The sequence below is a fragment of the Seriola dumerili genome, unplaced genomic scaffold (genome assembly GCF_002260705.1).
Source record: "Seriola dumerili isolate Sdu_G_001 unplaced genomic scaffold, Sdu_1.0 BDQW01000052.1, whole genome shotgun sequence".
Classification (NCBI taxonomy): Eukaryota; Metazoa; Chordata; class Actinopteri; order Carangiformes; family Carangidae; genus Seriola; species Seriola dumerili.
The window spans coordinates 15,506,900-15,531,411 of record NW_019174307.1 but is presented as its reverse complement, the minus strand read 5'-3'; the positions used below and the strand labels follow the sequence as shown (position 1 = coordinate 15,531,411).

At 40.7% G+C, this 24,512-nt stretch overlaps 3 protein-coding genes across 3 annotated transcripts; 2 read left to right on the top strand and 1 right to left on the bottom strand.

Moving 5' to 3' along the window:
• The first annotated feature begins 3,445 nt into the window (after positions 1-3,445).
• Positions 3,446-15,203, top strand: rev1 (REV1, DNA directed polymerase). The gene is made up of 22 exons (XM_022741240.1): positions 3,446-3,710; positions 4,483-4,558; positions 5,252-5,384; positions 6,336-6,504; positions 6,608-7,147; positions 7,287-8,125; positions 8,564-8,662; positions 8,781-8,897; positions 9,047-9,173; positions 9,279-9,407; positions 9,492-9,646; positions 9,733-9,852; positions 9,950-10,170; positions 10,270-10,442; positions 10,560-10,789; positions 10,871-11,064; positions 11,156-11,425; positions 12,241-12,340; positions 12,449-12,654; positions 12,797-12,947; positions 13,076-13,178; positions 13,277-15,203. The coding sequence occupies exons 2-22, from the start codon at positions 4,493-4,495 to the stop codon at positions 13,386-13,388; spliced, it is 4,254 nt and encodes a 1,417-aa protein (XP_022596961.1). The 5' UTR covers positions 3,446-3,710; positions 4,483-4,492; the 3' UTR covers positions 13,389-15,203.
• Positions 15,204-16,669: 1,466 nt separating this feature from the next.
• txndc9 (thioredoxin domain containing 9) lies at positions 16,670-21,033 on the top strand. Its single transcript, XM_022740966.1, has 5 exons — positions 16,670-16,748; positions 18,019-18,225; positions 18,847-18,965; positions 19,342-19,596; positions 19,709-21,033. Exons 2-5 carry the CDS (start codon positions 18,052-18,054, stop codon positions 19,827-19,829), a joined length of 669 nt encoding a protein of 222 aa, XP_022596687.1. The 5' UTR covers positions 16,670-16,748; positions 18,019-18,051; the 3' UTR covers positions 19,830-21,033.
• Positions 21,034-21,397: 364 nt separating this feature from the next.
• On the bottom strand, positions 21,398-24,152 carry mrpl30 (mitochondrial ribosomal protein L30). Its single transcript, XM_022740967.1, has 5 exons — positions 23,856-24,152; positions 23,414-23,497; positions 22,971-23,117; positions 22,382-22,455; positions 21,398-22,162 (listed from the first exon to the last, which is right to left on the bottom strand). The coding sequence occupies exons 1-5, from the start codon at positions 23,895-23,897 to the stop codon at positions 22,030-22,032; spliced, it is 480 nt and encodes a 159-aa protein (XP_022596688.1). The 5' UTR covers positions 23,898-24,152; the 3' UTR covers positions 21,398-22,029.
• Between the last annotated feature and the right edge of the window lie 360 nt (positions 24,153-24,512).

The window sequence follows — 24,512 nt, the reverse complement described above, 5'->3', positions numbered from 1 at the left end:
TATCTAGGTGAGGATTACAATCTCATCTGTGGGTCAAAACATTCTTCAAATCATAAGCCTTCGAAAGCCTTTCCAAATCAACTGGACTACTATCAACTAAACGGTTGGCTTGACAATCATTACTTTCATTCATATTAATTTCTTAAATTACTTGGATCATTTAACAAATAAAAGACATGGGTGGTGCTTGTACTGAACTGCATTAGGTGTAACTAATAAACTGGCAACTGAGAGTAGGCGTACACATACAGTACGCACATTTTTTATACTGTGACTTTTGCATATAGGCTAATTTCTGATAATTACTCATGAATAAGGATGCCCCATATAAACAGTGATCCTCCAGTGCCTATAGCAAATGTGGTGTTTACCACATACACAATGCACATCTTTCTCCCTGAGGTTGAAAATGGTTGACAGTAGTAATCCATCAATATTTTTGAGAAGCTCCATGAGCATCTCACTGAATTAATGCTCTTATTCTCTCATTGTGTCTATTTTTAAATTTCATGATGGTGATCATAACTCTGTTGGCAGGATGCTTTTTGAATCAGTCATTCAGGCATTCATGTTGTGATGCATTTGTCTTGGAAACGAAGCGGATCCTATAGATTGCTTCTCTCCTACTCTGGATTTCTTGCTACCACTGACAAACACACACCCACTAGGCGTGAGTGACTGTCTGTGATTCAGACTCATTAGTCAGTCCAGTTGTTCTCTCTCTCTCTCTCTCTCTCTCTCTCTCTCTCTCTCTCTCTCTCTCTCTCTCTGACTCTCCATCACTGCAACTACACTTCCTGCTGCACAAACACAGAAGTCACACATGAAACTTCAGCATCCGATGTCTGGTACCATAGCAACAGAGAACAACCAATAAGGGGGCTCTTCAGGACACAACAAGGCTTGGGTCAATAACATCCTAGTTTCTTTGATTTTATGAAATGGGATTCTTTTCAAACTAATCCAGCACACGATTAGAGTTTTTTTGTGTTTCCCTGGACTATGATCTACTTTACTCTAATGTCCTTTACTAGAATTAATTAGTTAATTGAATTAATTAATTTATCCTTTGCTGTCTTTATTCATCTAAAAAGATAAATCAAGGGTCAAATTGGTCCAAATCAGATCAGTCAAGCCATCAGAAACAAATGAGGCTCTGAACAAAGATTGTATCATTTTTCTGTGCTTCCCTGGTGCTGGCTCAGTGACCTTATTTCACTGCATGATAAATGAATCCATTCGTAGAGCAGCTGAATGACGTTGGAAATGCACGTAACGTGAAAATAAATTCAAATGTGCTATTTTTTTTTTTATTATTTTCTTCTGACTATAGGCTACAGGAGTATAATCGTCACAGTGGGAGGTTATCGAAGCGGACCACCATGTCCACAGCCTGCGCTGCTGGTTCGTTCATCCGGCACGTGTCTCTGCGTCACGGCCGTTGGCTGCCTATGTGTGCCGGGCCGTCTGAGGACAACCGTGCTCGGAGCCAGACAGTACACACAGCAGACAAAAATTAATAAATAAATAAATAAAATCCTAGACTGCTCTGGATCGACTGCCTCAGTAGGCAGTGTGGGCGCATTAGCCCTCTGCACTCCTGATATAAAGCACAGGTTTTCAAAGGTGAACAATCAATCAGTGTGCGATTGCCAACGGTTACTTCAGCATCAAACAGCTTCACACCAGCGTCTCACCGGTTTTTGTCGAACACGATGAGTAAACCGGTGTGAAAGTATCAGAGTGGGTGGTTTAAAAACTGTACAGAGCTTCCAGGAGCTTTTAAACTGTCAATTCAGATGCCATGGACTCGGTTGCCCGCACAGTGGCGGCATTACCGCACAACTTGAAGCTAAAAACAAGAAGCCGGGGATCAGCTGGGTCAAGCTAGATAAGAAAGGGCGACACGAGAAACGGAAGTTGAGCGTAATTATACACACCTTTTTCATTATTGAAAGTATTGTGTCTCCCATTAATCAAAGATCTATCACCCATACACACAACTGAAATAATATTTGATGGGTTCATAATAATTATCAACATCATCAAAATATATTACCATATAATGTCTATATTTGTCCAAATAAAGTTATTTCTAATGTCTTCCTCTAAATAAATTGTATGGACTTTTAAAAGCAAAAGAAATGGAAGAAATTAACAAAAATCCAATGTAGGGCTCTTACTGACTGTTCATATTCAGGTATCTCAATATGACACTGTGTTTCTCTAACAAACATTACAAATCTGTCCAGAATATCTCAGTATGTGAACAGTTTATGAACAAGTGCCATCTAGACTCAGTTTCTTCATCACAAGAACTTTATTGTGTTCTGGCATTAGCAGTATTTAGTTCATTACAGGGGTAAGAGTTTTTTTACTTTATTGGTTATCCAAGCTGTGTGCCAATTGACTTCAGTGGGCATAGTGCTGACTAGCTAAAGGAAAACCATCTTATGTACAGGCTTATCACGTTACGTTACATTACGTTATTATTATTATTATTATTATTATTATTATTACAAGTTACCGTTTGTCCGGTTGGACAGACTGTAAATCCCTGATGTCACCCATAGTCTTTTGAAAAGTGATTTTGAAGCTCAAAGTGGGCAGCTCTGCCTTCACGAACGTTAGCACAGCTATATGGGGTCTTGCAAGAAGGCTTACCTAAGGCTAATTCATTAGCTGGCCAATTAGCTAGTTAACGAGCGAAGCTAACAAGACAGGTATGGTGAGTGACACTGATATTTACCATTAGTGCTAACATATAAATAAAAGAATACAAAAATTTTACTCACCTTAATAAGCAGGAGCGCAGACTTCCTCGTGTTAGTCAATTAACACAACAAGCCATATTATCTGTCCGGTATTTGTCCAGCACAAAACCACAAACACGGCCAAGAAGTCAGCTAGCAACTAGACACCAGTGGCTAACCAACTCTGACGGCATCCGCCTGTCACTCAAAGTCACAACTCCCTCAATTCTGTATACCTTTAAGCCTTAATAAATTTTAAACGGATGAGTTACATAAAAATTCAACCCCCGCACAGTTGTCATGAAGGGGGAATTAGCTATAGAGACTTACAGCGACTTTTGTACCAGGCTGTAAACATATTTATTTATGGTGTAAAGTTGGGAATTGGAGTCTCCTGGGATTGACTCGCTTTTAGAGCCAACCTCAAGTGGCCATTTAAGGAACTGCATTTTTTGGCATTTCCGTGTTGGGTTAATTTGTCAGCGCTCGGTGTTACCGCTTGGTAAATATCCAGCTACTATATGAGTCCTGTATAATTGTAACAGCAACTGGATTTAATTAAAATTAAAATGTCCGCTTAAGCATGAAATATTTTATTTTGAAATTTTTCGCCGGAACTGGTATGTTTCGCCTCACTCGCTTTACGCTCACTGCGAGAGGAGAAAGCAAAGGGACCAGATCAGGCGGTAGAAATGGAGAGCAGAAGGATTGGGGGGGTGAGCGAAAACGTTGAAGAGACATGGCGTGGCTGCAGGACAAAATAAGGGGATCTCAGTTCACCTAAAGGAGTTCTCTGGGGCAGGTCAAGGCAGAGGAGTCGAGCTAACAGTCTGTAGGATTTTCATTTCGCTTTGCTTTGGTCTTAGCTCGTCTAATCAGTGCGCACACAACGTTTGTGCTGGCCAGTATCTGCAGAGTGAAGTCTGTGGCTAACAACCCAGTCTGACAGGATAAAAGGTAAAACCAAGTGACTTCTGTTTGCGAACAATCTCTCAGGACCGTTGTTTGTTTACAACCTTGATTAACACCGCACGGAAGTTTCATAGTAGTCACATACCGTATCCATTGTTTGGTAGCTAATTTTGCCAGCATTGTTACGGAGTGCAGGCAACACACTTCTACTCGTATTTTTGCTTGCTTGAACTGACATGATTTTACCGTCGTGCCGTGGCGCAGCGACATGCATGATTAACTAGCTAAGCATCGTTCAGAGTAGCCAGGCTAATGTTAGCATGAAAGATGTGACAAAGTGCCACATGGGGCTCTGTTGTAAGCCCACGTTAGCTACCTGTCAGTGGCAGGGGACCTGTCCGGGCATGCCCTTGGACACTAATATTAACCCCCTAAAGCATACAACCAATATCACAACATTTATGTTGAATTGACACTTCTCCAGGAAAATGAATTCATAACATAACAACTATAAGTATCAGTTGTGAACAGAGTAACTGCTAGTCTGTGTCTTTTGGCTTGCACCTGAGAAAGCTCTGTAAACAAACAAAAAGCACCACTCAGGAATTGTTGACCAGTCCAAAATGTTACAGCGTAATCTCAATCTACTTTATCCGTAAATTGGTAATTAAAATAATATTGTCATCAGCATAATTTTAGGATGTATGGTAAGTTATATGTGTGCATCAGAAACACATTAGTCCAATTTGCTCTTAGCTGAGCTCAGCTTCGACTTGTATTATTCATCGTTGCTGAATAGCTCCTTTTGTGCTTTCAGGTAGCTCAGTATGAGTCGAGATGGGTGGGCAAAGAAGAGAGCCAGTGCTAGTGGTGACAATGGTTGGGCTGAAAGGGTGAGTATCGCTCAGCTCATTATAACCATCAATGCTGTGTAGAAATTTACCCCACTGTCAAGAGTTAAAGGGATGCAGTGGGTTGAAAAGCTATTCATAGTGCACTTTACAGCAAACTGTAAGTGCATCACCCTGTTCTATTTCTCTCCTGTCTTCTCATTGTAAAAGAGCTGCAAACTGATCACTGGTAGTTGTTTATGTAGATAAAGGTTAGCCTGCCAAAGTTGTACAGCTGCTGTGACAGGAGCTGCATGTAACCCATATCATTCTGTAATAACAGTAATATAAACCATACAGGCTAGACAGTAATTAGACTGTAAGTAGACAATAACATCTGTGCCCTAAAATGGCAAAGTATTTTTAAGCCACACAGACACAGCACACAGCAACATGTATACATGAGCCATTCCTTGAATGTCATACACACTGATAGGATCTGTATAGTCTGCAAAGGAAAATGCACACTGGAACTCAGGTTTGTAATATGTGTAGATTAAGTGTGTCAGAAAACAAAAAAACAAACAAAAAAATTTAGTAAATTTCAGTGTTTTTTTTTGGATATTGTGTAAACCACAGAAATATTTGCATATGTGTTTCATTAATATGGTTTGATCTGCTCAAATGTGACAATTTCAGCTCTTGGTCTAAAAGTGATTTACCCTGTTCTCTCACTGCTCTCCTTTTCGTGTGCAGGGCGGCTACATGGCTGCCAAAGTCTCCAAGCTGGATGAGCAGTTTAAACTTGATGCCCCCAGGGAAAGACAGAAGGAAGGCTTATGCTCCAACATCTTCAGTGGAGTGGCCATTTATGTTAATGGGTACACAGGTAATGCTGTGCTACGTCCATAGTTTTACATATCTCTAGTTTATCTTTCTTCTTCCTCTCACAATTTCTTCCCAGTATGAAAGACAGAGTTGTAATGTAAAAGTTAGCAGAATGTCCCAGAGGAGTATCAGAAGAGAAATAAGCATTCTGCATGCTGTTTTTTTTTTCTCAGTGATTTAAATTGCATTTCTCTCCTCATTCAGTGGTATGAAAAAACATTATTTGATTTTCAATATATTGAACAGGTATATTGTACAGAACCATTATCTATTAAAGAACCTGTATAGTTGTCTGAAGTTGTGAATGCTCTTAATGGTGTGATTCTGATGATAGTCATTGTCATGGATACGGAAATTGCCGCATAAGTTGCATATTAGTGGAAAAAGTAATTCAAATGCAGTCTAACGAGCAAAGAGCCTGCCGTATGTATGCACTATGTCAGACTACCTTGATGCACTCATAGCATTGTGATTAGGTCACTGGGTACTGCCCAGTGTCTGATGGGAATAGTATTGTGTTTTGCCAGTGTCAAAGTAGCACAGCTTAAAATGTCACATTAAAATGAAGCATGAAAGAAATCACATGGGGGGGGGGGGTTGTAATATACACCAGCCTCGTCATTTGATGTGTGTAAATTGACATGCATAGCACACACTGGACTAAATCATATAGATAAAAGACGTCAAGGTACGGTAGCCTGGACGTGCTGATCCAAGGAGTGAATGTGATGAAATTGCTGCTTTTCTTGTAAGACAGTGACGTATTACGACAAGTTCATGTGCTTCAACTTGTTACGATGTGTGTCAAGATGCTGCGGGTATGTGGATTTAAATAGCAAGTAATGGGTGCAGATGTACTGAACCATGATTTTTGCTGCCGGTATGTGTTGTCTCTTAGTAAGCTGACATTATCATTGTCTTGTTTTTTTTTTTTGTTTTTTTTTGTGAGCAGAACCAAGTGCAGATGAGCTACGCAGACTGATGATGCTGCATGGTGGCCAGTTCCACGTCTACTACTCTCGCTCCAAGACCACCCACATCATCGCCAATAACTTGCCCAACAACAAAATTCAGGAGCTCAAAGGGGAAAAGGTCATCAGGCCAGAGTGGATCACAGACAGGTGTGTTCAGTGGGAGTCGTACATTTCATGCGTTCTCTTGCGATTGTTCATATAATTTCTATTTTACAAGACTAGCTAAAAAATTGTGTCAATTTTAAAACAGTGTCGAGGCTGGGCGTCTCCTGCCTTACCTACAGTACCAGCTGTATGCAAAACAGAAAGGCCCGCTCTTCCCTGGCATGACTCTGCGCCAGACCTCAGAGATCGCAGGGCCGAGCCATGCGCCGCTGCCGCTGAGCGTCCATCAAAAGCTTCACCTGCCACAGCGCAGCGTTCAGCACTCTGTTCCCAACCATGAGCAGTCCTCATCTAGCTACCGGAATAACTTCAACCCTAACCCCAGCCACAATCAACTCTACCAAGGCAACGTCCAACCTCAGTCCATCAAACACAGCTCTGCAGCTTGCTTCATTAACCCCCAACCAAGTCACTTAGCATCAGGTCACCTTAATATAGATCCCAGACACAGAAGCCCTTCACACACCCACCCACTGTCTAAACCAAGCCTCACAAAGCCCCCACCGTCTACTCTTCAAACACCTCATCGCATTCTCCAGCACCAGAGAGCTGGCCAACCACAACCTCAGACCAACTCTTCTTGCAACACACGACCGAGTGGCTGCAAGGATGTAGAATTAAAAGTGTAAGTATGTGAAGTTATTAGAAGGGAGAGATTATTTGTCTGTTGTTTTTTGTTCCTTTAGAATTAAATATTGTTTTCCCATGTAACTTGAACATATTGTTACATTGACACACTAAGCTATCATCTCTTTAACTCACAGAAAAGGATTATTGCAGACCTCACTGGATTTGATGAGCCATTCAAAAATGAGCAAAATGCAAGAGTGTGGCAAAGGAGATGTTTTCCCACAGGTGGTGAAGGAAGCACCCCTGACAAATGGACACACTCATCTTGTTAATGGTGCCTTAAAGCCAGGGGACCTGTCTCCTGTTACAGATGAACCCTCTGTTGACAAGGAACTGCCAGAATGCAGAGTTAAGAGTCCAGAGGATAAACCTCGGAGTCCTCCAGTACGTTTTCAGACCAAACATGACCCGTATGAATTTCCCCACAGTCCTCCGAAGCAAACTGACCAGTCCTCTGTCTTACTGGAGCAATTCAGCTCACCAGGAGCCAATGAGAGACCTAAACCTCTACTACCCACCTACCAGGAGGCCATAAAAGCCACAGAAACCCACCTACACCCAAAACAGCTCCAGTTATCCCTTCAGGTTGATTCAAATCCCGAAAAGACTCCTCCTTCCCCTGCATCTCGTTCTCTTTCATATTCTCCAATTCGACTGAATGGAAGTCACCACAATGCCTTTTCATCTAATCCTGCCTCAATCAACACAACCAACTTATCAACCAAACCCGATCCTCCCTCAGACAAGTCATCGTCATCGTCAAAGTCTTCAACACAGCTGCTGGCACAGACGGGTGATTTGATCTCCGAGTACTACTCTCACTCACGTTTGCACCAGATCTCGACATGGAGGAGCGGCTTTTCTGAGTATGTCAATGAACTGCATAGCAAACGAAAAGCAGTAGGGGGTGCCTCCTTTCCTGGGAAAGACCGACTGAGGAAATCTGTAGTCCCGCGCTCTTCAGACAGTCAAGGTAGGAGAGGAAGGTTGTTGCCTCTTTTCATGTTCTTCCTTTTTGGTTCAGGAACTATGTATTTGGCCGTCTTGGTGTCTCGGTGGTCTAAGATGTGAACAGTGTATTACAACTTCCCAGATGAAATTCAGCTTTAGACCTTGGTTCTCTCTTCTCAAAATGTGTCCTGTCACTTTACTGTGAGCTGTCCAATAAAGGCAAAATGTTATGTGCTGTATCATCATGTTTAAGGAAACCAGTGCTCATAAGTTTTCTCTCCATCATCTCAAATATTTACAATGTCAGTGTCCCAGCTTATTTATGAGTGTATTCATGACACTTGTGTTGCCCCTTTCTGTCCAACTGGGCTTCTTGGGATGAGTGTGCCACCTTGCACACCCTGCATTGTTTTCTTTTGTTTGTGGGAAATCGCCAATGATGGATCTCTTTGTGTGTCAGGTACATCGGCATCTGCAGCTGTTAAATCTTGTATTCTTCATGTGGACATGGACTGTTTCTTTGTGTCTGTGGGGATCCGACATCGGCCGGACCTCAAAGGTGAAGCAGCCTTTTTCTATTTATATTGTGTGCTGTCAGTGAGGCCGCGGTTCATATTGTATTCATATGCAACACAGGCACCTGTTACATATGGTTGAGTTTGTGGTTTTTCTTGCAGGAAAGCCTGTGGCTGTGACCAGTAACCGTGGACAGGGCAGAGTGCCCCTGAGACCCGGGGCCAACCCTCAGGTGGAGCAGCAGTACTACCAGAGGAAACAATCTCATCCTCAACCAGGTGAGACTGTCATACCCCACCTGTTTGTCCCAAACAATCCCGTCCTTGACTATCACAGACCTGGCTCACTGTATTTCCTACATTTTCTTGTGCATGTTTTACTTAATTGTAACCTGCTTGACTAAGTGTACCCTTGTTCGGCCTCTCAGAGAGGAGTGATGAGGATTTACACAGAACTCCTTCACAAGAGAGTCCTGACTCCCACACCAACGGAGTGGACCAGGATGCTACTGCGCTATCAATGGCAGAGATTGCGTCCTGCAGTTATGAGGCTAGGTAAGACATAAACACACACTCGTGTACATCTTGAGGATTTTAAACGGCACAGATATCTGTATTTTGCGCGAAGCCAAATGTTAATAAATTGGTTGTCTCTCACAGACAGGCAGGCGTGAGGAACGGGATGTTTTTTGGCAAAGCGAAACAGTTGTGTCCCTCACTGCAGTCTGTCCCATATGATTTTGAGGCCTATAAAGAGGTGGCTCTCACCATGTATGAGATACTAGCTGGGTAAGAACAACTCTACTCACTTCTCTTGTCGTTTGAATGCAAAATGACTTGAAGCACACCCTCTCACTTATTTACTCTTTGCAGTTTTACCCACGACATTGAGGCTCTGAGCTGTGATGAAGTGTTGATAGACGGTTCTGCTCTGCTCGCTGAGTTGGGCACCGACCCAGGAGATCTTGCCAAAGCTATCAGAGCGGACATCAAGGAGAAAACAGGATGCTGTGCTTCAGTCGGCATGGGTGAGTTTATGTTTATCCTATTCTGTAAAATAGATCAAGACAATGTTTGGAGTTTACAAATTCAAACTGACTGTTCATCTGTTTAGGGTCCAACATCCTGTTGGCTCGGCTGGCGACCCGAAGGGCCAAACCAGATGGGCACTACTTCTTAAAGTCTGAAGAAGTGGATGATTTTATCAGGGACCTGCCAGTGACCAGCCTACCAGGTGGATATACAGCACCACCTGCTGATCATGTCCATCAATAACAGCTTTTGTGAGGTAGACGTTTGTCAAAGTGATTAATGTAATTCCTTTATTCTAGGTGTTGGGCCTGTTATGGGCAGAAAGTTGGCTGCGATGGGAGTGAGGTCATGTGGGGACCTCCAACAGGTGTCTCTGTCTCAGCTACAGAAGAAGTTTGGACCCCGGACTGGACAAACCCTGTTCCGTTTCTGCAGAGGGCTGGACGATCGGCCTGTCCGCTATGAGAAGGAAAGAAAGTCTGTCTCAGCTGAGATGAACTACAACATTCGCTTCACTAGGGTTAGACAGAACTTTCTCCAGTGCCATATCTTCTTTTTTTTTATCTTTGCTGCATTTCCACCCACCTCTCTCTAACCCTCTTGTTCTACCACTCACCAGATTGATGAGGCAGAGTGTTTCCTGACTAACTTGTCTATGGAGGTGCAAAAACGTTTACAAGAAGCAGGGCTGCGGGGTCGCAGAGTTACCCTTAAGGTCATGATACGCAAGGTGGGCGCTCCACTGGAACCGGCTAAATACGGTGGTCATGGCATATGCGACAACTTAGCCAGGTAGGAAAGAGACTGTCATCCCTGTACGTTACGAGGGATCGATAATGTCCTATTTCTATTGCTTATCCATGTCACTGTTTCTCTGTAGACTCATTTATATCTGTCTCCTGCTGCCAGGACCGTGATGCTCGTGCAATCCACTGACAGTGGTCAGCTGATTGCCACTGCAGTCATCAAGCTGTTCCATGCCATGAAGCTGCAGGTTCAGGACCTGAGAGGAGTTGGCATCCAGGTTCAGCTTCTTGAGGGAAATCACTCTGTCCCCCAGGACTCCACAGGCCACCGGACACGCTCCATCAAAGAGATGTTGCTAGGTCAGGGACTGAGTGCCCGATCCCACAACAGAGGTTTGTCAAAGGTCTTTGTGTTGCAGCTTGTATCTTTCATGTCGTCTATGAAATTAATTGAGTTCAAGATCAATGTTACAGGTGAGGCAGACAACAGCACACATCAGGAAAAGACTTTCTTGGCTACAGTCCAATCATCTGGCTCATCCCCACATCCTCTGTCCTCTCCTGAGCCAGTCCCTGGCACAAGCAAAGACCAGCAGGCATGCAGGCGAACTCCGAAACACTCACGAGCACGTCTCAACCTCAGCATTGAAGTCCCCTCCCCTTCACAGGTAGTGGCTTGAAGGATAGTTCTGATAAAGGGACTGAGAGCTGATCAGTGATGCAGTTTGATTAAATTTGTGTTAAATGATCATTTCCAAGGTGGATCGTTCTGTGTTGGAGGCCCTGCCTGCAGAGCTGAGAGAACAAGTGGAGCAGTCTTGGACGCATCGGGACGGGAGACAAAACAACCACCGTTCACCCAGCCCACAGCCCTCTGCTCCTCTTCCACAGCCTCCCTATCTGAAGTCTTGTCCAGCCTCACCTCCTCGACCTGCACTGTACAGTCCTCCTGTAGGAACATTGGTTCTGCAGATTCCAAACCAGCCAGACAGTCCGGGAATTGTACTGGAACTACCAAACTTCTCACAGGTAGAGATGCATCGGGTTGAGATTTGAGATATTTTAATATTTAATATTACTGGTAATGAAATTTTACAGTACAAGGAGCAAGGAAAATCAAATATCTCATTATTAAAGTTTTTATATTTTTCATTACTTTAACTTCTCACAGAAACTTTTCCTTGTGTTAAAGTCGTTTAGGTCGATAAATCATGTTTTGAAAAGATGTTTTTCAAACAAAAAAAATGAATGCAGACTGTAACAAATAGATCTGATTTTTAGATTTTTTTAAAGTATATTTTTTTGGGCTTTTATGCCTTTTAATGGACAGCACAGTGGAGAGTGACAGGAAACGGGGAGGCAGAGAGAGGGGGAATGACATGCAGTGAAAGGCCGTCCGATGCGGGATTCGAACCGGGGCCGACTGCAGCGAGGACTGTAGCCTCTACACATGGGGCGCCTGCTTAAACCACTACGCTACACGACGCCCCCTGAAATTTAGATTTTAATATAGCGACAAGAGACAACTTTTTGCGGAAAAGGGAAGAGACAAGTTACATTTGGACAGCAACAATTGGAGAAAAAAGGAGCATAATAGATGATATAGCCCTTTGGTTCATTCATCTGTGTAACTATTCTCATCTTCTGTGTATGCGTCTGGGCCACATTGGCAGCAGACCATAATGATCAGTCCAGATGTCCATATTTTCCCAACCATGTCCTCCCACTCTAAAGCCTCCACGTGCTGGCTGTATTGGATAGTCTCAACAAAATATACAACGCTGACTTCATAGTTTGTGACTTGACAGTCAGCTTCACATAGTCTCTTGACTCTCTGACTGCAGGTTGATCCAGATGTATTTGCTGCCCTTCCCAAAGAGCTCCAGGAAGAACTGAAGTCCGCCTATAACCGCATAACAACTGTACAGCCTCAGTCAAAAATGTGTAAGTCCCCAGGTGAATTAGTTTCAAAGGAATGCCTTTTGTTTTCTCCACTCTCAGCAGCATGCATATTCTCTACACCTAATCTTTGCCCTCCTTTTTTCTCTGCAGTGGAACAGAAGAATCCACTGCTGCAGCTAAAACAGTCAGGAGCAGGAATTGGCATTGGTCGCGTGAAGCGGCACTACAAGAGAAAAAATGCAGTGAGTCCAATTAAAAAAGGACCGTCCCCTACAAAGAGGCGTCACACAGCAAACAGCCCTGCCAAAACCCTACCACCTCTTATAACATCAAGGGAACCAATAAACATGGTAAAGGTGAGCCAATAAACACATACATGTCTCATACATACATGAAGATCTTTTTTGTGGTGGCTGTATATGAAGATGGACAAATATACGGTTGTTTGGAACTTGACCTACAGTATCTCCCCAGTTTAAATTTGTTTTCCCTTCCCAGATTGAAAATGGTCCCTCCACATCCTCCTCTAAACCAGACATCCCAGAGTCTCTGTCTAAATTCATTCCTCGTCCTGCTCCAGCATTAGCTGGAGCCTGCGACTTGACGGACATTAAAACACTCCTACGGGAATGGGTCACCACCATAACAGGTATACAGCCAATTATGGCTCAATAACAGTGCCAGCACGTGTAGTGGCTTGTGTTGTTTGTGGAATTGCAGAAATCTTCTTCTTTCTTTTCTTTTTTTTTTTTTAAATCACTGCTTCATTTTTCTTAGAACCCATGGAGGAGGACATCTTGCAAGTGGTGAAATACTGCACTGATCTGATTGAGGACAAAGATCTGGAGAAGTTGGATTTGATTATAAAATATATGAAAAGGTAAGTACTGTACAGTTTAGCCTCCTCCACTCGTCTGGGTGCACCTCTTTGTTGTTTTCATCTATTCCTTCCGTTGCATGTTGATCTTTTCTTCACAGGCTCATGCAGCAGTCGGTGGAGTCTGTTTGGAGTATGGCTTTTGACTTCATCCTAGACAACGTTCAGGTGGTTGTACAACAGACTTATGGTAGCACCCTGAAGGTAACATGAAGAATGAGGGATTCTGTTTTCACTGTGTTACCTTTTAACCACTTTTTGTTTTGCTATGTTTACAAGGTTATCTGCAGTACAAATTAGGACATCTAAATGATGATTTCTATCCTTCCAGATTGTGACACCAGTGCTGCATCTGCCAGTTATTTACTTTACAGAAACATAATATGAGAAAGTGTTACAAAACCCATGGCAGTATTTGATGAGAGTATGTACAGTACATTGTTTTCTGTACTTGCTCTTTAAGGGACAGGTAACACAAACTGAAGGGCAGGAAAAGTACTTGGCGTAGAATCTACTCATCAAAACCCAGACCAGTGATAATTGTAGCAACTTTTTGAAAATTCATCAGTTTTCATATGGACTTCTTCTTGAGATAATGCCAAGACTCAGTTCCACACATATGTGAAATTTTGTGTTAAAAATTTTGCAGGCAGTTCCTCACTATTTCTTACACGCCAAGTCCAAACCAGGTCTTGTAAGAGTTTCAATTTCTATTTTCCTGGTGAGTATTTTCCATCTCACATCACAACTGACTTCCCCTATTTGTCCAAGGATTAAACAGCATTATATGGGCACATTTTAAGGTTATTCTTTTGCACTTCAGTCAGCCTTGGTTTAAAATAATGACAGGGGTAACCATAATCATCATGTTAAAACAAAAAGCATATTTTAGTGATTTTGGAATTGTTAAGTCTTGTTGCACTCCTCAGACATCAAACCTATGATAATCTCAGAAACGGAATAAATTATCTTATTTTTCATTTGTTTCTTTGGTGTCCCATGCCACTTATACTGACCTGTGAAATATCTACTACTGCTCTGTCACAAAAAAACAGACAAAATCTAGTCTGGTGCATACAGTAGTATATTTTTTTCTGTCTCTTGCAAAAAAGTGCCAAACCCTGTTATTATAACATGTAAATAATGTTTTTAAAGATCCTTGTTAAAAGTTTTAAAAGAAAAGATGTATGTAGAGGGCTTACCTCTTGTATTGTTTACATGTAGTGAACTCTTAGTAACCGTCTTTAAATTGTAAATCTTCTCACTCTAATTGTATGTGTTCCAACATGGAAATCAGAAGTTGGCCAAAGCACTTCATATGAGGTTCACTGTTGATTCTCAGTAGCACTCTGATTTCAGAGGATGTTACCTGGGGTTATGGCAATCAATAAGTAGCCTATGCATCTCTTTTTTTCACTAACAAGTGAGATGTCCCCTCAAGATAATATAATATTTCATACAACCTTTGTACTTGGAGTAAAATCTTGGTATTCCAGTTGTTTGTCACTGGTTTCATAAATCCGAATATTAAAATAATGCTGGATTTGCATAGGAACAGAAGGTGTGATTTTTAACTCTGTAACCCATCTTGTGTACTTCACATACTGGAGACATATGTATGGCTTGTGGCTACATCATTGTATTTCTGTGACGTTAACTGTTATGACGGCGATGATGGTGATCAGAAGTACTCAGCAGATGCGGTTGGCTGGCTGGCTTGTGATCTCACCACGCAACACATGATGTGTGTGCTTGAAAAGTTTGTTTAAAACAGTATCCCTATATGCAAACCAAATCAAGCTGTTGTGTTTTTTTAACTTGTTGAAATGAATGTAATTCATAATGTGCAAGTCTCCATTCACTTTCAAGATGTTGCTTCTCTTCACCTGTCATATCTTTCCAGAAGGGAATGGCCAGGAGCTAAAATTGGCCAGTCTTGTCTTCTCTAAACTGGCTTGTGCCTGACGACCTTAAGCTGTGAACTTGTTTGTAAGTTTTCTAAATCTTGGTAATAAACTGTAAACTCTGTATTAATTAATTTGTCTTAGTCTGTTATTGAAGTTGCAACCTGTCTGGAAAGGGTGGAAAAACTGCAAATAGTGAAGGATGTCTAATATTAAAAGATAGTTGTCCATCTTTATCAAAAGTGTTTCTGATCTGACAGTGAGGGACCTATAATACTGTGCAAAATTTGTAGGCACTTCAAGTAAAATGAGGATGCTTTCATAAACAATGCAATTTATGGTTTTTATTCATCAGTTAACTTGAGTTAAATGAAAAGACTTAAATCAGTATTTGGTGTGACCACCCTTTGCTTGTCTCCTGGGTACATTTGCACAATTTTTCAAGGTACTTGTCGTGGCATCTCAGAGAACTTGCCACAGTGTTTCTGTGGATTTAGGGTGTCTCAGTGATGTGTCCATGATGTTGAGATCAGGGCTCGGTGGTGGCTAGACCATCTGTTGTGGGACTTGTCTGTGACAAAGTTCTTTATGACTCCAGTTGCATGTTTCATGCATTTCATGCTACATTCATTGTTCCAAATAATAGAATTGTGTGAAGAAAAATTATGTGAATAACAGTTTACACACAATGAGAGCTTGTTGATAGAATTTGGATAGTTTTACTGGTAACTTTGCAATATTGTAATTATATCTCAATAAAAAATGAAAGACTCCTACTTCTTTAAAAATGTTGTGTTGAATGAAATGCCATAATGAGTTTGGTGCTTTTAAATATTTTTTTATTCATTTTACCGTAAAGGTATTATTCAAGTCCACACTGTCAAGTAATTCAAAGCTACCTCCATAACTGAATACAGAGAGCACTGCTTTCTTTAGATGATGGTGCTTCTACACAGAGTTTGTAAATATGTTATTAATGTCTTTACACATTGAGTCATGAACATTGAGGGAAATAGCAGGGTATGCAAAGCTTGAAACCACTTCAGCCTTAGTTAAAGAAACCCTTCCTAATATTGATAGATCTCTTTGAAGCCATAAGTGTAGTTATGTCATGTTATGTAGTTATGGATGTTGTTGTTTTTTTTTGTTTTGTTTTTTTATTGACCAAAGGAAATATACAGTAATTCAGGTAAGGCAACTGTACAGAAACCTTAACTTAAAGGAAAATATAAAAACAGTTAAAATGTTAGGAAGTAAAAATTAAAATTAAATAAAAGTAAAGGGAGAAAAAATGTACAGGGATACATAAGTACATACATAAATATTAACATTCATTCAGAGGTAATAAAGGAAAAAAAATTCATAATTTTCCAAACGTTTATTGTTCTTTTTGTTGTTTAATAAAATGAGTGACTTGAGTAGATAATTTAGTTCTAGTTCTAGACTAAGAGAAAAGGTGAACATTTAGAAATTGATATGGCAAATTTCTGTTTGTGGAAACAGAATTTTGCATTTAGAATAATGAAGTTAAGCGCGCCATCATTTTTGATCGTCATAGTAACAAAACCGGATGTAGTTTGTTTGAGGTTGCGCTGGGCCTGCTGTGGCGTCACATCCGGAGCAATCGTTTGCATTTCGCGCACGAAACGGACACCTGTAATTCCTCCAGGTAATCATCTAACGGTAGCGTGGTTATGAGTTGCCAAATTTTTATTTTAACACCACAGATCGATATTTCTTATGATCAAGGATTTTCCTGCCATGTCGGTGGGAGCGTTAACATCTATGACACTCGCGGGGCTAATGTGAGCTAGTTAGCTGAGCAGGCTAACATAAGAACTAGCATCGTCTGGCGTTAGAATTTTTTTCCTTGGTTACCAGCGAAAGTTAGTACCTAACTACATTTCTTGGTTTACTGGTTAGAATAATGTAATGCATAATGTGTAATGTAGTGCATAATAAAGCAAAAGGAGAAGAGTTGCGCAAAAAACAGCCATAACCACATAATATACAGAAGCTAACAACCGGCAGAAACAAGGTGTGCCCAGTCTCCCCCATGGCTTTGTCTTCGCCTGAAAGTCGCTGCTCAGTCTAACAGCTTGTAGCGTCGCGTTTTTCTCAGTGACTTGACGGTAGCATTACCCGAGGATCTTACGTTGAAAGCCTGGTCATTCACACAATTGCTGATCTAAATAAGATGCTGCGTTGCTCATGTCGAGGCAATTCTCAACGTAGTTAGCCAAAAGCTAAAGCAGTCTAATACACCAGCCCTGCAATAATTCTACCTTCTTGAAGGTTACTGTGTTTTTGTTTAATCATTTTAGAGTTGCGTTTCTACTATTTTATGAATGTGGATAGAATTAATATTATAAACACTGATAACACATTTGTAGTACAACAGCACCACAAACTACAGTCCTCAACAACTCAAAAACCGGTTCAGCAATAACTAAACATTATAGTTGTCATTTATTTTCAGCATGGTTTACCTAATTAACTTGGAACGTTACTGTTACTGCATAACTGCCCTTTTTTTAAAAAAACAATCAATGATCAAATGTTTGCCTGCTGCCTCTTGTCCTGTGCAGTGGATGTGTAATAAATGCGCAATGAAGAAGAGCAGAGCTATGTGCCGGGGCTGAGTTTTCCACCCATTCAGACTTTCCACAGCCCAAAGTGACACCTTAAAATTGCTCAATTTGTCTGTCCACCAGTCCAGAACACAAAGATATTTCATGTATGACAAAGAAAAGCTCATATGAGAAACTTAAACAAGCAAATGTTTGAGATTTTTAATTTAAAAGTTGCCTAAACGATAAATCAATTATCAAAGTAGTGAGTGCATCACAGCTTAATATACAGAGTAGCAAAGTCACAGATGGGTCTAGTGTAAACTGGAGTTATTTGTCAGTTTACTTATCTGTTCTTCATCCCCTCAGGTTCTGAGAGAGTTTCACACTGAGCAGGCAACCATGGCAAACCAATCGATGGATATCATAGCAAAGGTTTTGGAGCAGTCGGCCAAGCTGGTGGAGGAGCAGGTGGATGCACAGTTGACCAAACTGAATGAAATGGATGAAGAAGATCTGGAGAGGCTGAAGGAGAGGCGATTAGAGGCACTTAAAAAAGCCCAGAAACAGAAGCAAGTATGTGGGCTGTTGTCTTTTAACTGTTTTATACTCACTCTCTGATGTAGTGAATGTTGCTGTTTTACTGCATAACACACCTAAATCAGATGAAATTATGTGGGACATTTAGTTAATATACTTCTGGCAGCACGAGCAACACTGACATCACATATATCTAAGCCTGCTGTGGGGAGTGATAATAATCTATTGCATTTCTTAGAAGTCTTTTGTTATTGCGACAGCCATCAGAAAACAGAAATTTATACCTGTTCTTTTTTACAGAGCCCTTCTGGAGATCAGTTTTTATCCTTATTAGAGTTTAGAAATAGTTTTTGTCTCGAATAACAGCAATTAAAAACGTAATGGAAACCAATTTTGTAACAGAAAGTTTCGGAAAAGTAATCAAATTTTACACAGGGACCATGGTGGGAACCCTGGACTGATTTATAGACTAGCTCCTGCTCTGGAACTTATCTATACATCAGGAATCGAAGTGGAATTTTCTTGGGGAAAAGGGTTTGCTGTTGTTCACATCTCACATCAGCCAAAAAGGAGGCTTCATGTTCCCATTGTACAGCATGTTTTTCTGCTATTTGAGATCTCTTGTTCTGTTACTCATCTTAGTTTTCTCTTTTTAAGGAGTGGCTGTCTAAAGGCCACGGGGAGTACAGAGAAATCCCAAGTGAGAAAGATTTTTTCGGCGAGGTCAAGGACAGCAAGAATGTTGTCTGCCACTTCTACAGAAATTCCACCTTCCGGTGAGTCCATAGCAAGTATTTATTTATAACAATGAACACCCTTTGTGACGAAGCGACAGGTGTACAATCAGAAATTAAAACTTAGCGATTAGTCAATCAATTGATAAGTCAATTCACAGTAGTAATCAGTAATGAAAATAATTATTTGCAGCCTTAACTTAATCACTTTTAAGAATGCATAACCATGTAATTTCAAGGAGTCAGTACATTACTAACTTTTTCTTCATTGTGCTACTTGACTGTTATTAACATGATCACATTTCTTTGATGTTAGATATTTTCTACAAGTTAATTTCTTTGTTTTTGAATGTTAGTAGCTACAGTATGTTCTCATCGGGCTTCTGAACTTGTCACGTCTTCTTTCTTTTACGTATAGATGTAAGATCCTCGACAAACACCTGGCTATCTTGGCAAAGAAGCATATCGAGACCAAATTCATCAAACTGAACGTGGAAAAGGCCCCATTTCTGACAGAGAGGCTGCGGATCAAGGTGATGCCCACGCTGGCTTTGCTGACAGATGGAAAAACAAAGGACTATGTGGTTGGATTCACTGACTTGGGAAACACAGACGAGTTTCCAACAGAGATGCTTGAATGGAGACTCGGCTGTGCAGATGTTATTAACTACAGGTGAGACACAGACTCCCTCCTTCATCTTTTAAGGCCTATACAGCAGGTGCTGTTTAAAACAATACTGTTACTCTACACTAATTTCGACACTACCCTTTTTCTCCTGTCCCAGTGGTAACCCGATGGAGCCACCCACAGTGACGCAGAGATCGGGCACAAAGTTTACAAAAGTGGAGAAGAAAACCATCAGAGGGGGAGGCTACGACTCAGATTCAGATTCTGGAGATGACTGAAAAGTGCTGACAGTCGCCTGGTTTTCTCTCTCAGGGCTACCTCATTAAAAAAAAAAAAAAGTCAAGCAGACAGCCCGCTTTAATTTTCCTCCTCCCTTTCTCTCACAGACTAACTGATTCATTACAAATTTCCATATTTTAAATCAAATTATTTTATGAAAGTATAAAGTTTTAGTTTCAGCCTTATTTAATGGATGGTATGCCATGTTTTATATTTGAATAACTACATAACGGCATATAGACAGGTGAAAAATGAAAGGAAAACCCAACATGAAGTGTCTTAGTAAGGTGTTGGGCCACCAAGTGCTGCCACAACAGCGTCAGTGCTCCTCGGCATTGATTCTACACATCTATGGTGCTCTACTGGAGGGATGAACACTATTCTTCCTACATATGGTGAGCGCTGTCTTAACATGTCGGTCCAAAATCTCCCATAGTTGTTCATTGGGTTGAGATCTAGTGACTGCGAAGGCCACAGTATATGATGCATATCATTTTGCATATCATGCATATCATTCATACTGATCAAATCAGTGACCCCTCTTGCCCTCTGGATGGTTGAGATATGGTATGAGATAGTAAAGAAAATTAAAGATTTACCGCTCTCACTAAAGTTTGCTGACCTCTTCTCTAAGGAGACAAGTAGAACCAAACCATGCCAGCAAAATGCCCCCCCCCCAGGGCATAACGGAGCCTCCGCATCCACTCACTGTAGGGGTCAACTATTCAGGCCTGGCTTTTATATACCTGCCACATGACTGGATGTACCATGCAGTGAACCTGTGTGGAAGCATCTGCATTTGTTATGTGTCTGTACTTAGTCAGCTTTTTCCTTTTCATTTGTTACCTGTCTGTACATGCACTTCAAAAGAGACATTATACATCAAATTGTGGAAGATATGTTTCACTGAGCCACTGCTCAGGTCATCAACTAGCTCTTAGCTTTTTTTTTGTATTCTTGATTTTGTCTCTTTATTGGCTAAAATCCTAAAATTTGTCTTGAATTACAGGCGTGCTCATTTAGGTATTTCTGTTTATTTCATGTTTCCTTGTGACTGTGTGAGTCTGATGTTTGAACAGAAACCATGATGCATGTGAGTGCCAAGATCATCTTTTAGCATCAGATTACATTTTCACACGACGTTTCCTTGTAGCAAGAGTGTGACTTAACCTAATGCAGACTTAATAAAAAGTATAAAAGGTCCTTTGATGCTCCTTTGATTTTGTTTTGCTCTTCTATAGATTTAAGTATTGCTCTTAGATTAAAGTTGAGTGGGCTGTGTGAGGACAACAAACTCAACGTGAAGAATCAGAAAGATATAAGTTGTCCTGCCTCACAAGGTGCAACAGGACAGTGAGGGTTTTGTCAGTCAAAGACAGTCTGTACACACACCTCTCAAGCTGTGTCCTGAATCCATACATGTTCATTCTGAGCAGGTTTTGAGTATGATGTGTGTTTACACTGGAAAAAGTGACAAAGACAGAATGCAGACAAAGAAACCCTTGATGTTGAGTGTACTGTTGATGGGAGACTATTCTCCTACAATACACAAAGGGAAATGGAGGAGCTTCTCATAGCTGGAAAAGTTTTAATGTATTTATGGATGGGGGTGAAAGATCTCCAGAAACACTTCACTTCCATCGGACCCTTAGTGTGAGTGGCCTTTAAACTGTTCTTCACAAAAAAACAAGTAAAAAGGATACAGGCTGTATTTCATTTCAAAAGGTCTTTATGATGGGTACGTATATGTCGTGTTTAATGAAGAATCTAAGGCAGTGTGAATCTGAATTGTGATGGAAAACAGATTACAGTTTACAGTTGTAACAGCTGTATGTATGGTTGATAGGTTGGTATTTAAATGCATTTACTGATAGACAAAATAAACAAACTTGCCTGGATAACTAGTGAGTAAATCCAGAGCACATTCAAACCTGAAACACATTTTTTTTACTCAGCAAAATTATTCAGAAAAACTAGTAATCTTCATTCCTGCTTCATGAGACAGACCACTAGTTCGCTGAGGGACTTGTTATAGAGTGTGATGACAACATTTCTCATTTTAATCATTAGTCCAAGAACTCAAAACACATTGCATACAGCTACCTTCAAGTAGTGGAATCAGAACTGCTAGATATGGAGCACAGGGTCATTTCCATGATATTTATTTACAACTGAATTGTTAATTTATTGAGAGTGAGGCTAAGATTCGATAGCCTTGGGGTCTACAGGTTGGAGTAGACGACGGACAATCAGCTCTCCGTTGCTGTTAATGTAGGTGTCGGCCATGTCCTGCTCAGCAGGGAGTCCATAGGGAGTCTTCAGCGGCTGTATCCTGAAGGAACGAGGAAAGACACGACAGAAGGGCAGGAAATTATCCAGACAATCTTATGTGTCCCTTCAAAAACCAGACAAATACTTTTAATAAGAATTTGCTGAATGTTCTAAAAAAGATAAATCCTCATGTGTAACTCAAATAATTCGATTTTCTGTCACTGCACGTTTTGATGATTCAAAAGAAGGTGTGTTACACCCTTTGGTGCAATAGTCTTACCTCACCAGGTGCTTGACAAATTTCAGCTGGCTGTTGACCGCTGGTGTATTTTTGTGAATTACAGGGACATGTGCCTAAACACAACACAAAGAGAGCAAAGTGTAAAAAAAAAAAATCCAAGACTGTGAGTGTTACAAGTTCAATAAAATGTTGCCTCTAGAAAATAAATACTATAATAAATGTTCTTGCTGCCTCTATAGTGGGCAGATCAGTTTGAGGTGATACAATCAATGTTAACAATTTCAGGGAGAATCCTTCTATACTGCTCCTCTATCTTGATGAAAGCCGTTTCTTCACTCTACATGCAAGTTTAAGGCACTGTGCATAATCAGGCTGCTAAATGCACTTCTGCCACTAGCAAAAAGATTTTTGGGGGAAAATTTCATGACCAAAAGTTCACGGTGGACTAGTAAGTGCTTTTGCGTTATAGTCTTAATCTTAGTCTATAATCTTTAAAGCTAAAACATGCCTGAAAATGCATTTCATTATAGCACACTTACCCAATGTCCAATTATTTTGTTTAAACTTTAAAGCACTTCACAAGAGGCAAGTTAATTTGTTGTTGGCTTTGACAGAACAAATGCCTTACCTTTTCAAGCCCCAGGTGTTTCACCATGTCTTTCTCCCAGTATGGTCTTCGCATTACACTTTTGACTCGAGTCACTATATGCAGTTTATGAGGTTGGTCCGGATCCCCTCCATACTTCTCATGTTCTTTTGATCTCTCAACAAAAATCTGCAAATAAAAACACAGACTTTGAATACTGACAACGGAGCAAATGAGCGCAAGTAATGATTAAATTGTTCAGATGTGCAGAACAAGGGAACATCATTATTGCCATGGCTGGCCAGATTAATCTGTCCAGCTCATTAATCTGTCCAGGTCCTAGGGAAATAATCATATAATAGTGCCCCCACGCCTCCTGTCCTCTGTGCACTGTTTATAGGGCCTGAACCTTGCTGGAATTCTACCCTACCTATGTGCCATTAACTGACATACAGTAAACCTGGAGATGTTCCCTGAACTCTTACCTCTTTGGGGATTCTTGCTTTGGAAAACTTGCTGCGTGCAGACACAAACCATGGGCATGGTAAAAGTGTAGCTTCTGTCAGGATCTGTAAACATACACAAACAGTGATGAGTTAAAAGCAGCTTTGCTCTCTAATAATGAGGAACATAAATGCAATATCCTGTAGGTTTGGGCCATATGATAGGACAAACTGCAAGACAATATGAATTTGTCAACCATAAGATATTGTGGTGGCTATCACTTTAATATCTCTGGGTTCATGAGGTAGTGGACAGTCTCAAAAACAAGTAAGCACCAGTATAATAATAGATTACACTCCAAATGCCTGCACAGTAACAACAGTGAAGTACTGATTTATAAATACTGTGAAAAGTATCGGTAGTAGTATTGGCTGATTCAAGTTTGAAACATGAAACATGAAAAATAAAGAGTGATGTTCTTACCTTGGTTGATAAGGAGGTCAAACCCTGAAAGGCACCAGTCATGTTTTCTTTTGGGTCCACCACTTCTTCTACAATAGCGCTGATGTTACAGGCATGCACGCCAAGGTTACGGCCCCCCCAACCTCAAACTAAAGCGTATGGATCAAACTTAACTAAACGTTATGAAACAAACATAAAGATGTAACTACATCCATATCAAATGCACTGAGTTCACACGTACAATGTTAATTCAGGAGCTGAAGACAACGGTGAAACAGTTTGTTCACGTTAGGTCACCGGAAATGTGGCGGAGTTACTGTGAAAATGCACCGATATGACAAATATTACTGGAACAACGTTCCTAGAAACTTTATTTGAGAGTTTAGAAACAACGTTCCTACAAACTATTCTAATTTTTTTAAAAACAAGAGTGTACTATTTTGATTAGATAAAAGTAAGATTTATCGACTCCCGCTGTATGTTTTTGTTGAAAATGTACCCATTTATCTCCTATACATCATTTATGCAATGTTATGTTTCCCTGGGAGTTATTTTTGTGGCACACTTGTGTAGCTGACCGGAAGTGTCGTAGAGTTACTGTGAAAATGCACCGATATTACAAATATTACTTGAACAACGTTCCTAGAAACTTTATTTGAGAGTTTAGAAAGATAAAAT

What these genes read in the sequence shown, in the direction of transcription:
- rev1 (XM_022741240.1), top strand. Translation starts at nt 4,493, where the DNA reads ATGAGTCGAGATGGGTGGGCAAAGAAGAGAGCCAGTGCTAGTGGTGAC. An exon ending in AAGGATGTAGAATTAAAAGT is followed by an intron (nt 7,148 to 7,286) that starts GTAAGTATGTGA and finishes TTTAACTCACAG; the next exon opens with AAAAGGATTATTGCAGACCT. An exon ending in GCCAGTGACCAGCCTACCAG is followed by an intron (nt 9,853 to 9,949) that starts GTGGATATACAG and finishes CCTTTATTCTAG; the next exon opens with GTGTTGGGCCTGTTATGGGC.
- txndc9 (XM_022740966.1), top strand. Translation starts at nt 18,052, where the DNA reads ATGGCAAACCAATCGATGGATATCATAGCAAAGGTTTTGGAGCAGTCG. An exon ending in AAGCCCAGAAACAGAAGCAA is followed by an intron (nt 18,226 to 18,846) that starts GTATGTGGGCTG and finishes TCTCTTTTTAAG; the next exon opens with GAGTGGCTGTCTAAAGGCCA. An exon ending in GCAGATGTTATTAACTACAG is followed by an intron (nt 19,597 to 19,708) that starts GTGAGACACAGA and finishes CTCCTGTCCCAG; the next exon opens with TGGTAACCCGATGGAGCCAC.
- mrpl30 (XM_022740967.1), bottom strand. Translation starts at nt 23,897, where the DNA reads ATGACTGGTGCCTTTCAGGGTTTGACCTCCTTATCAACCAAG. An exon ending in TGACCTCCTTATCAACCAAG is followed by an intron (nt 23,498 to 23,855) that starts GTAAGAACATCA and finishes GTATGTTTACAG; the next exon opens with ATCCTGACAGAAGCTACACT. An exon ending in AACACCTGGGGCTTGAAAAG is followed by an intron (nt 22,456 to 22,970) that starts GTAAGGCATTTG and finishes TGTTGTGTTTAG; the next exon opens with GCACATGTCCCTGTAATTCA.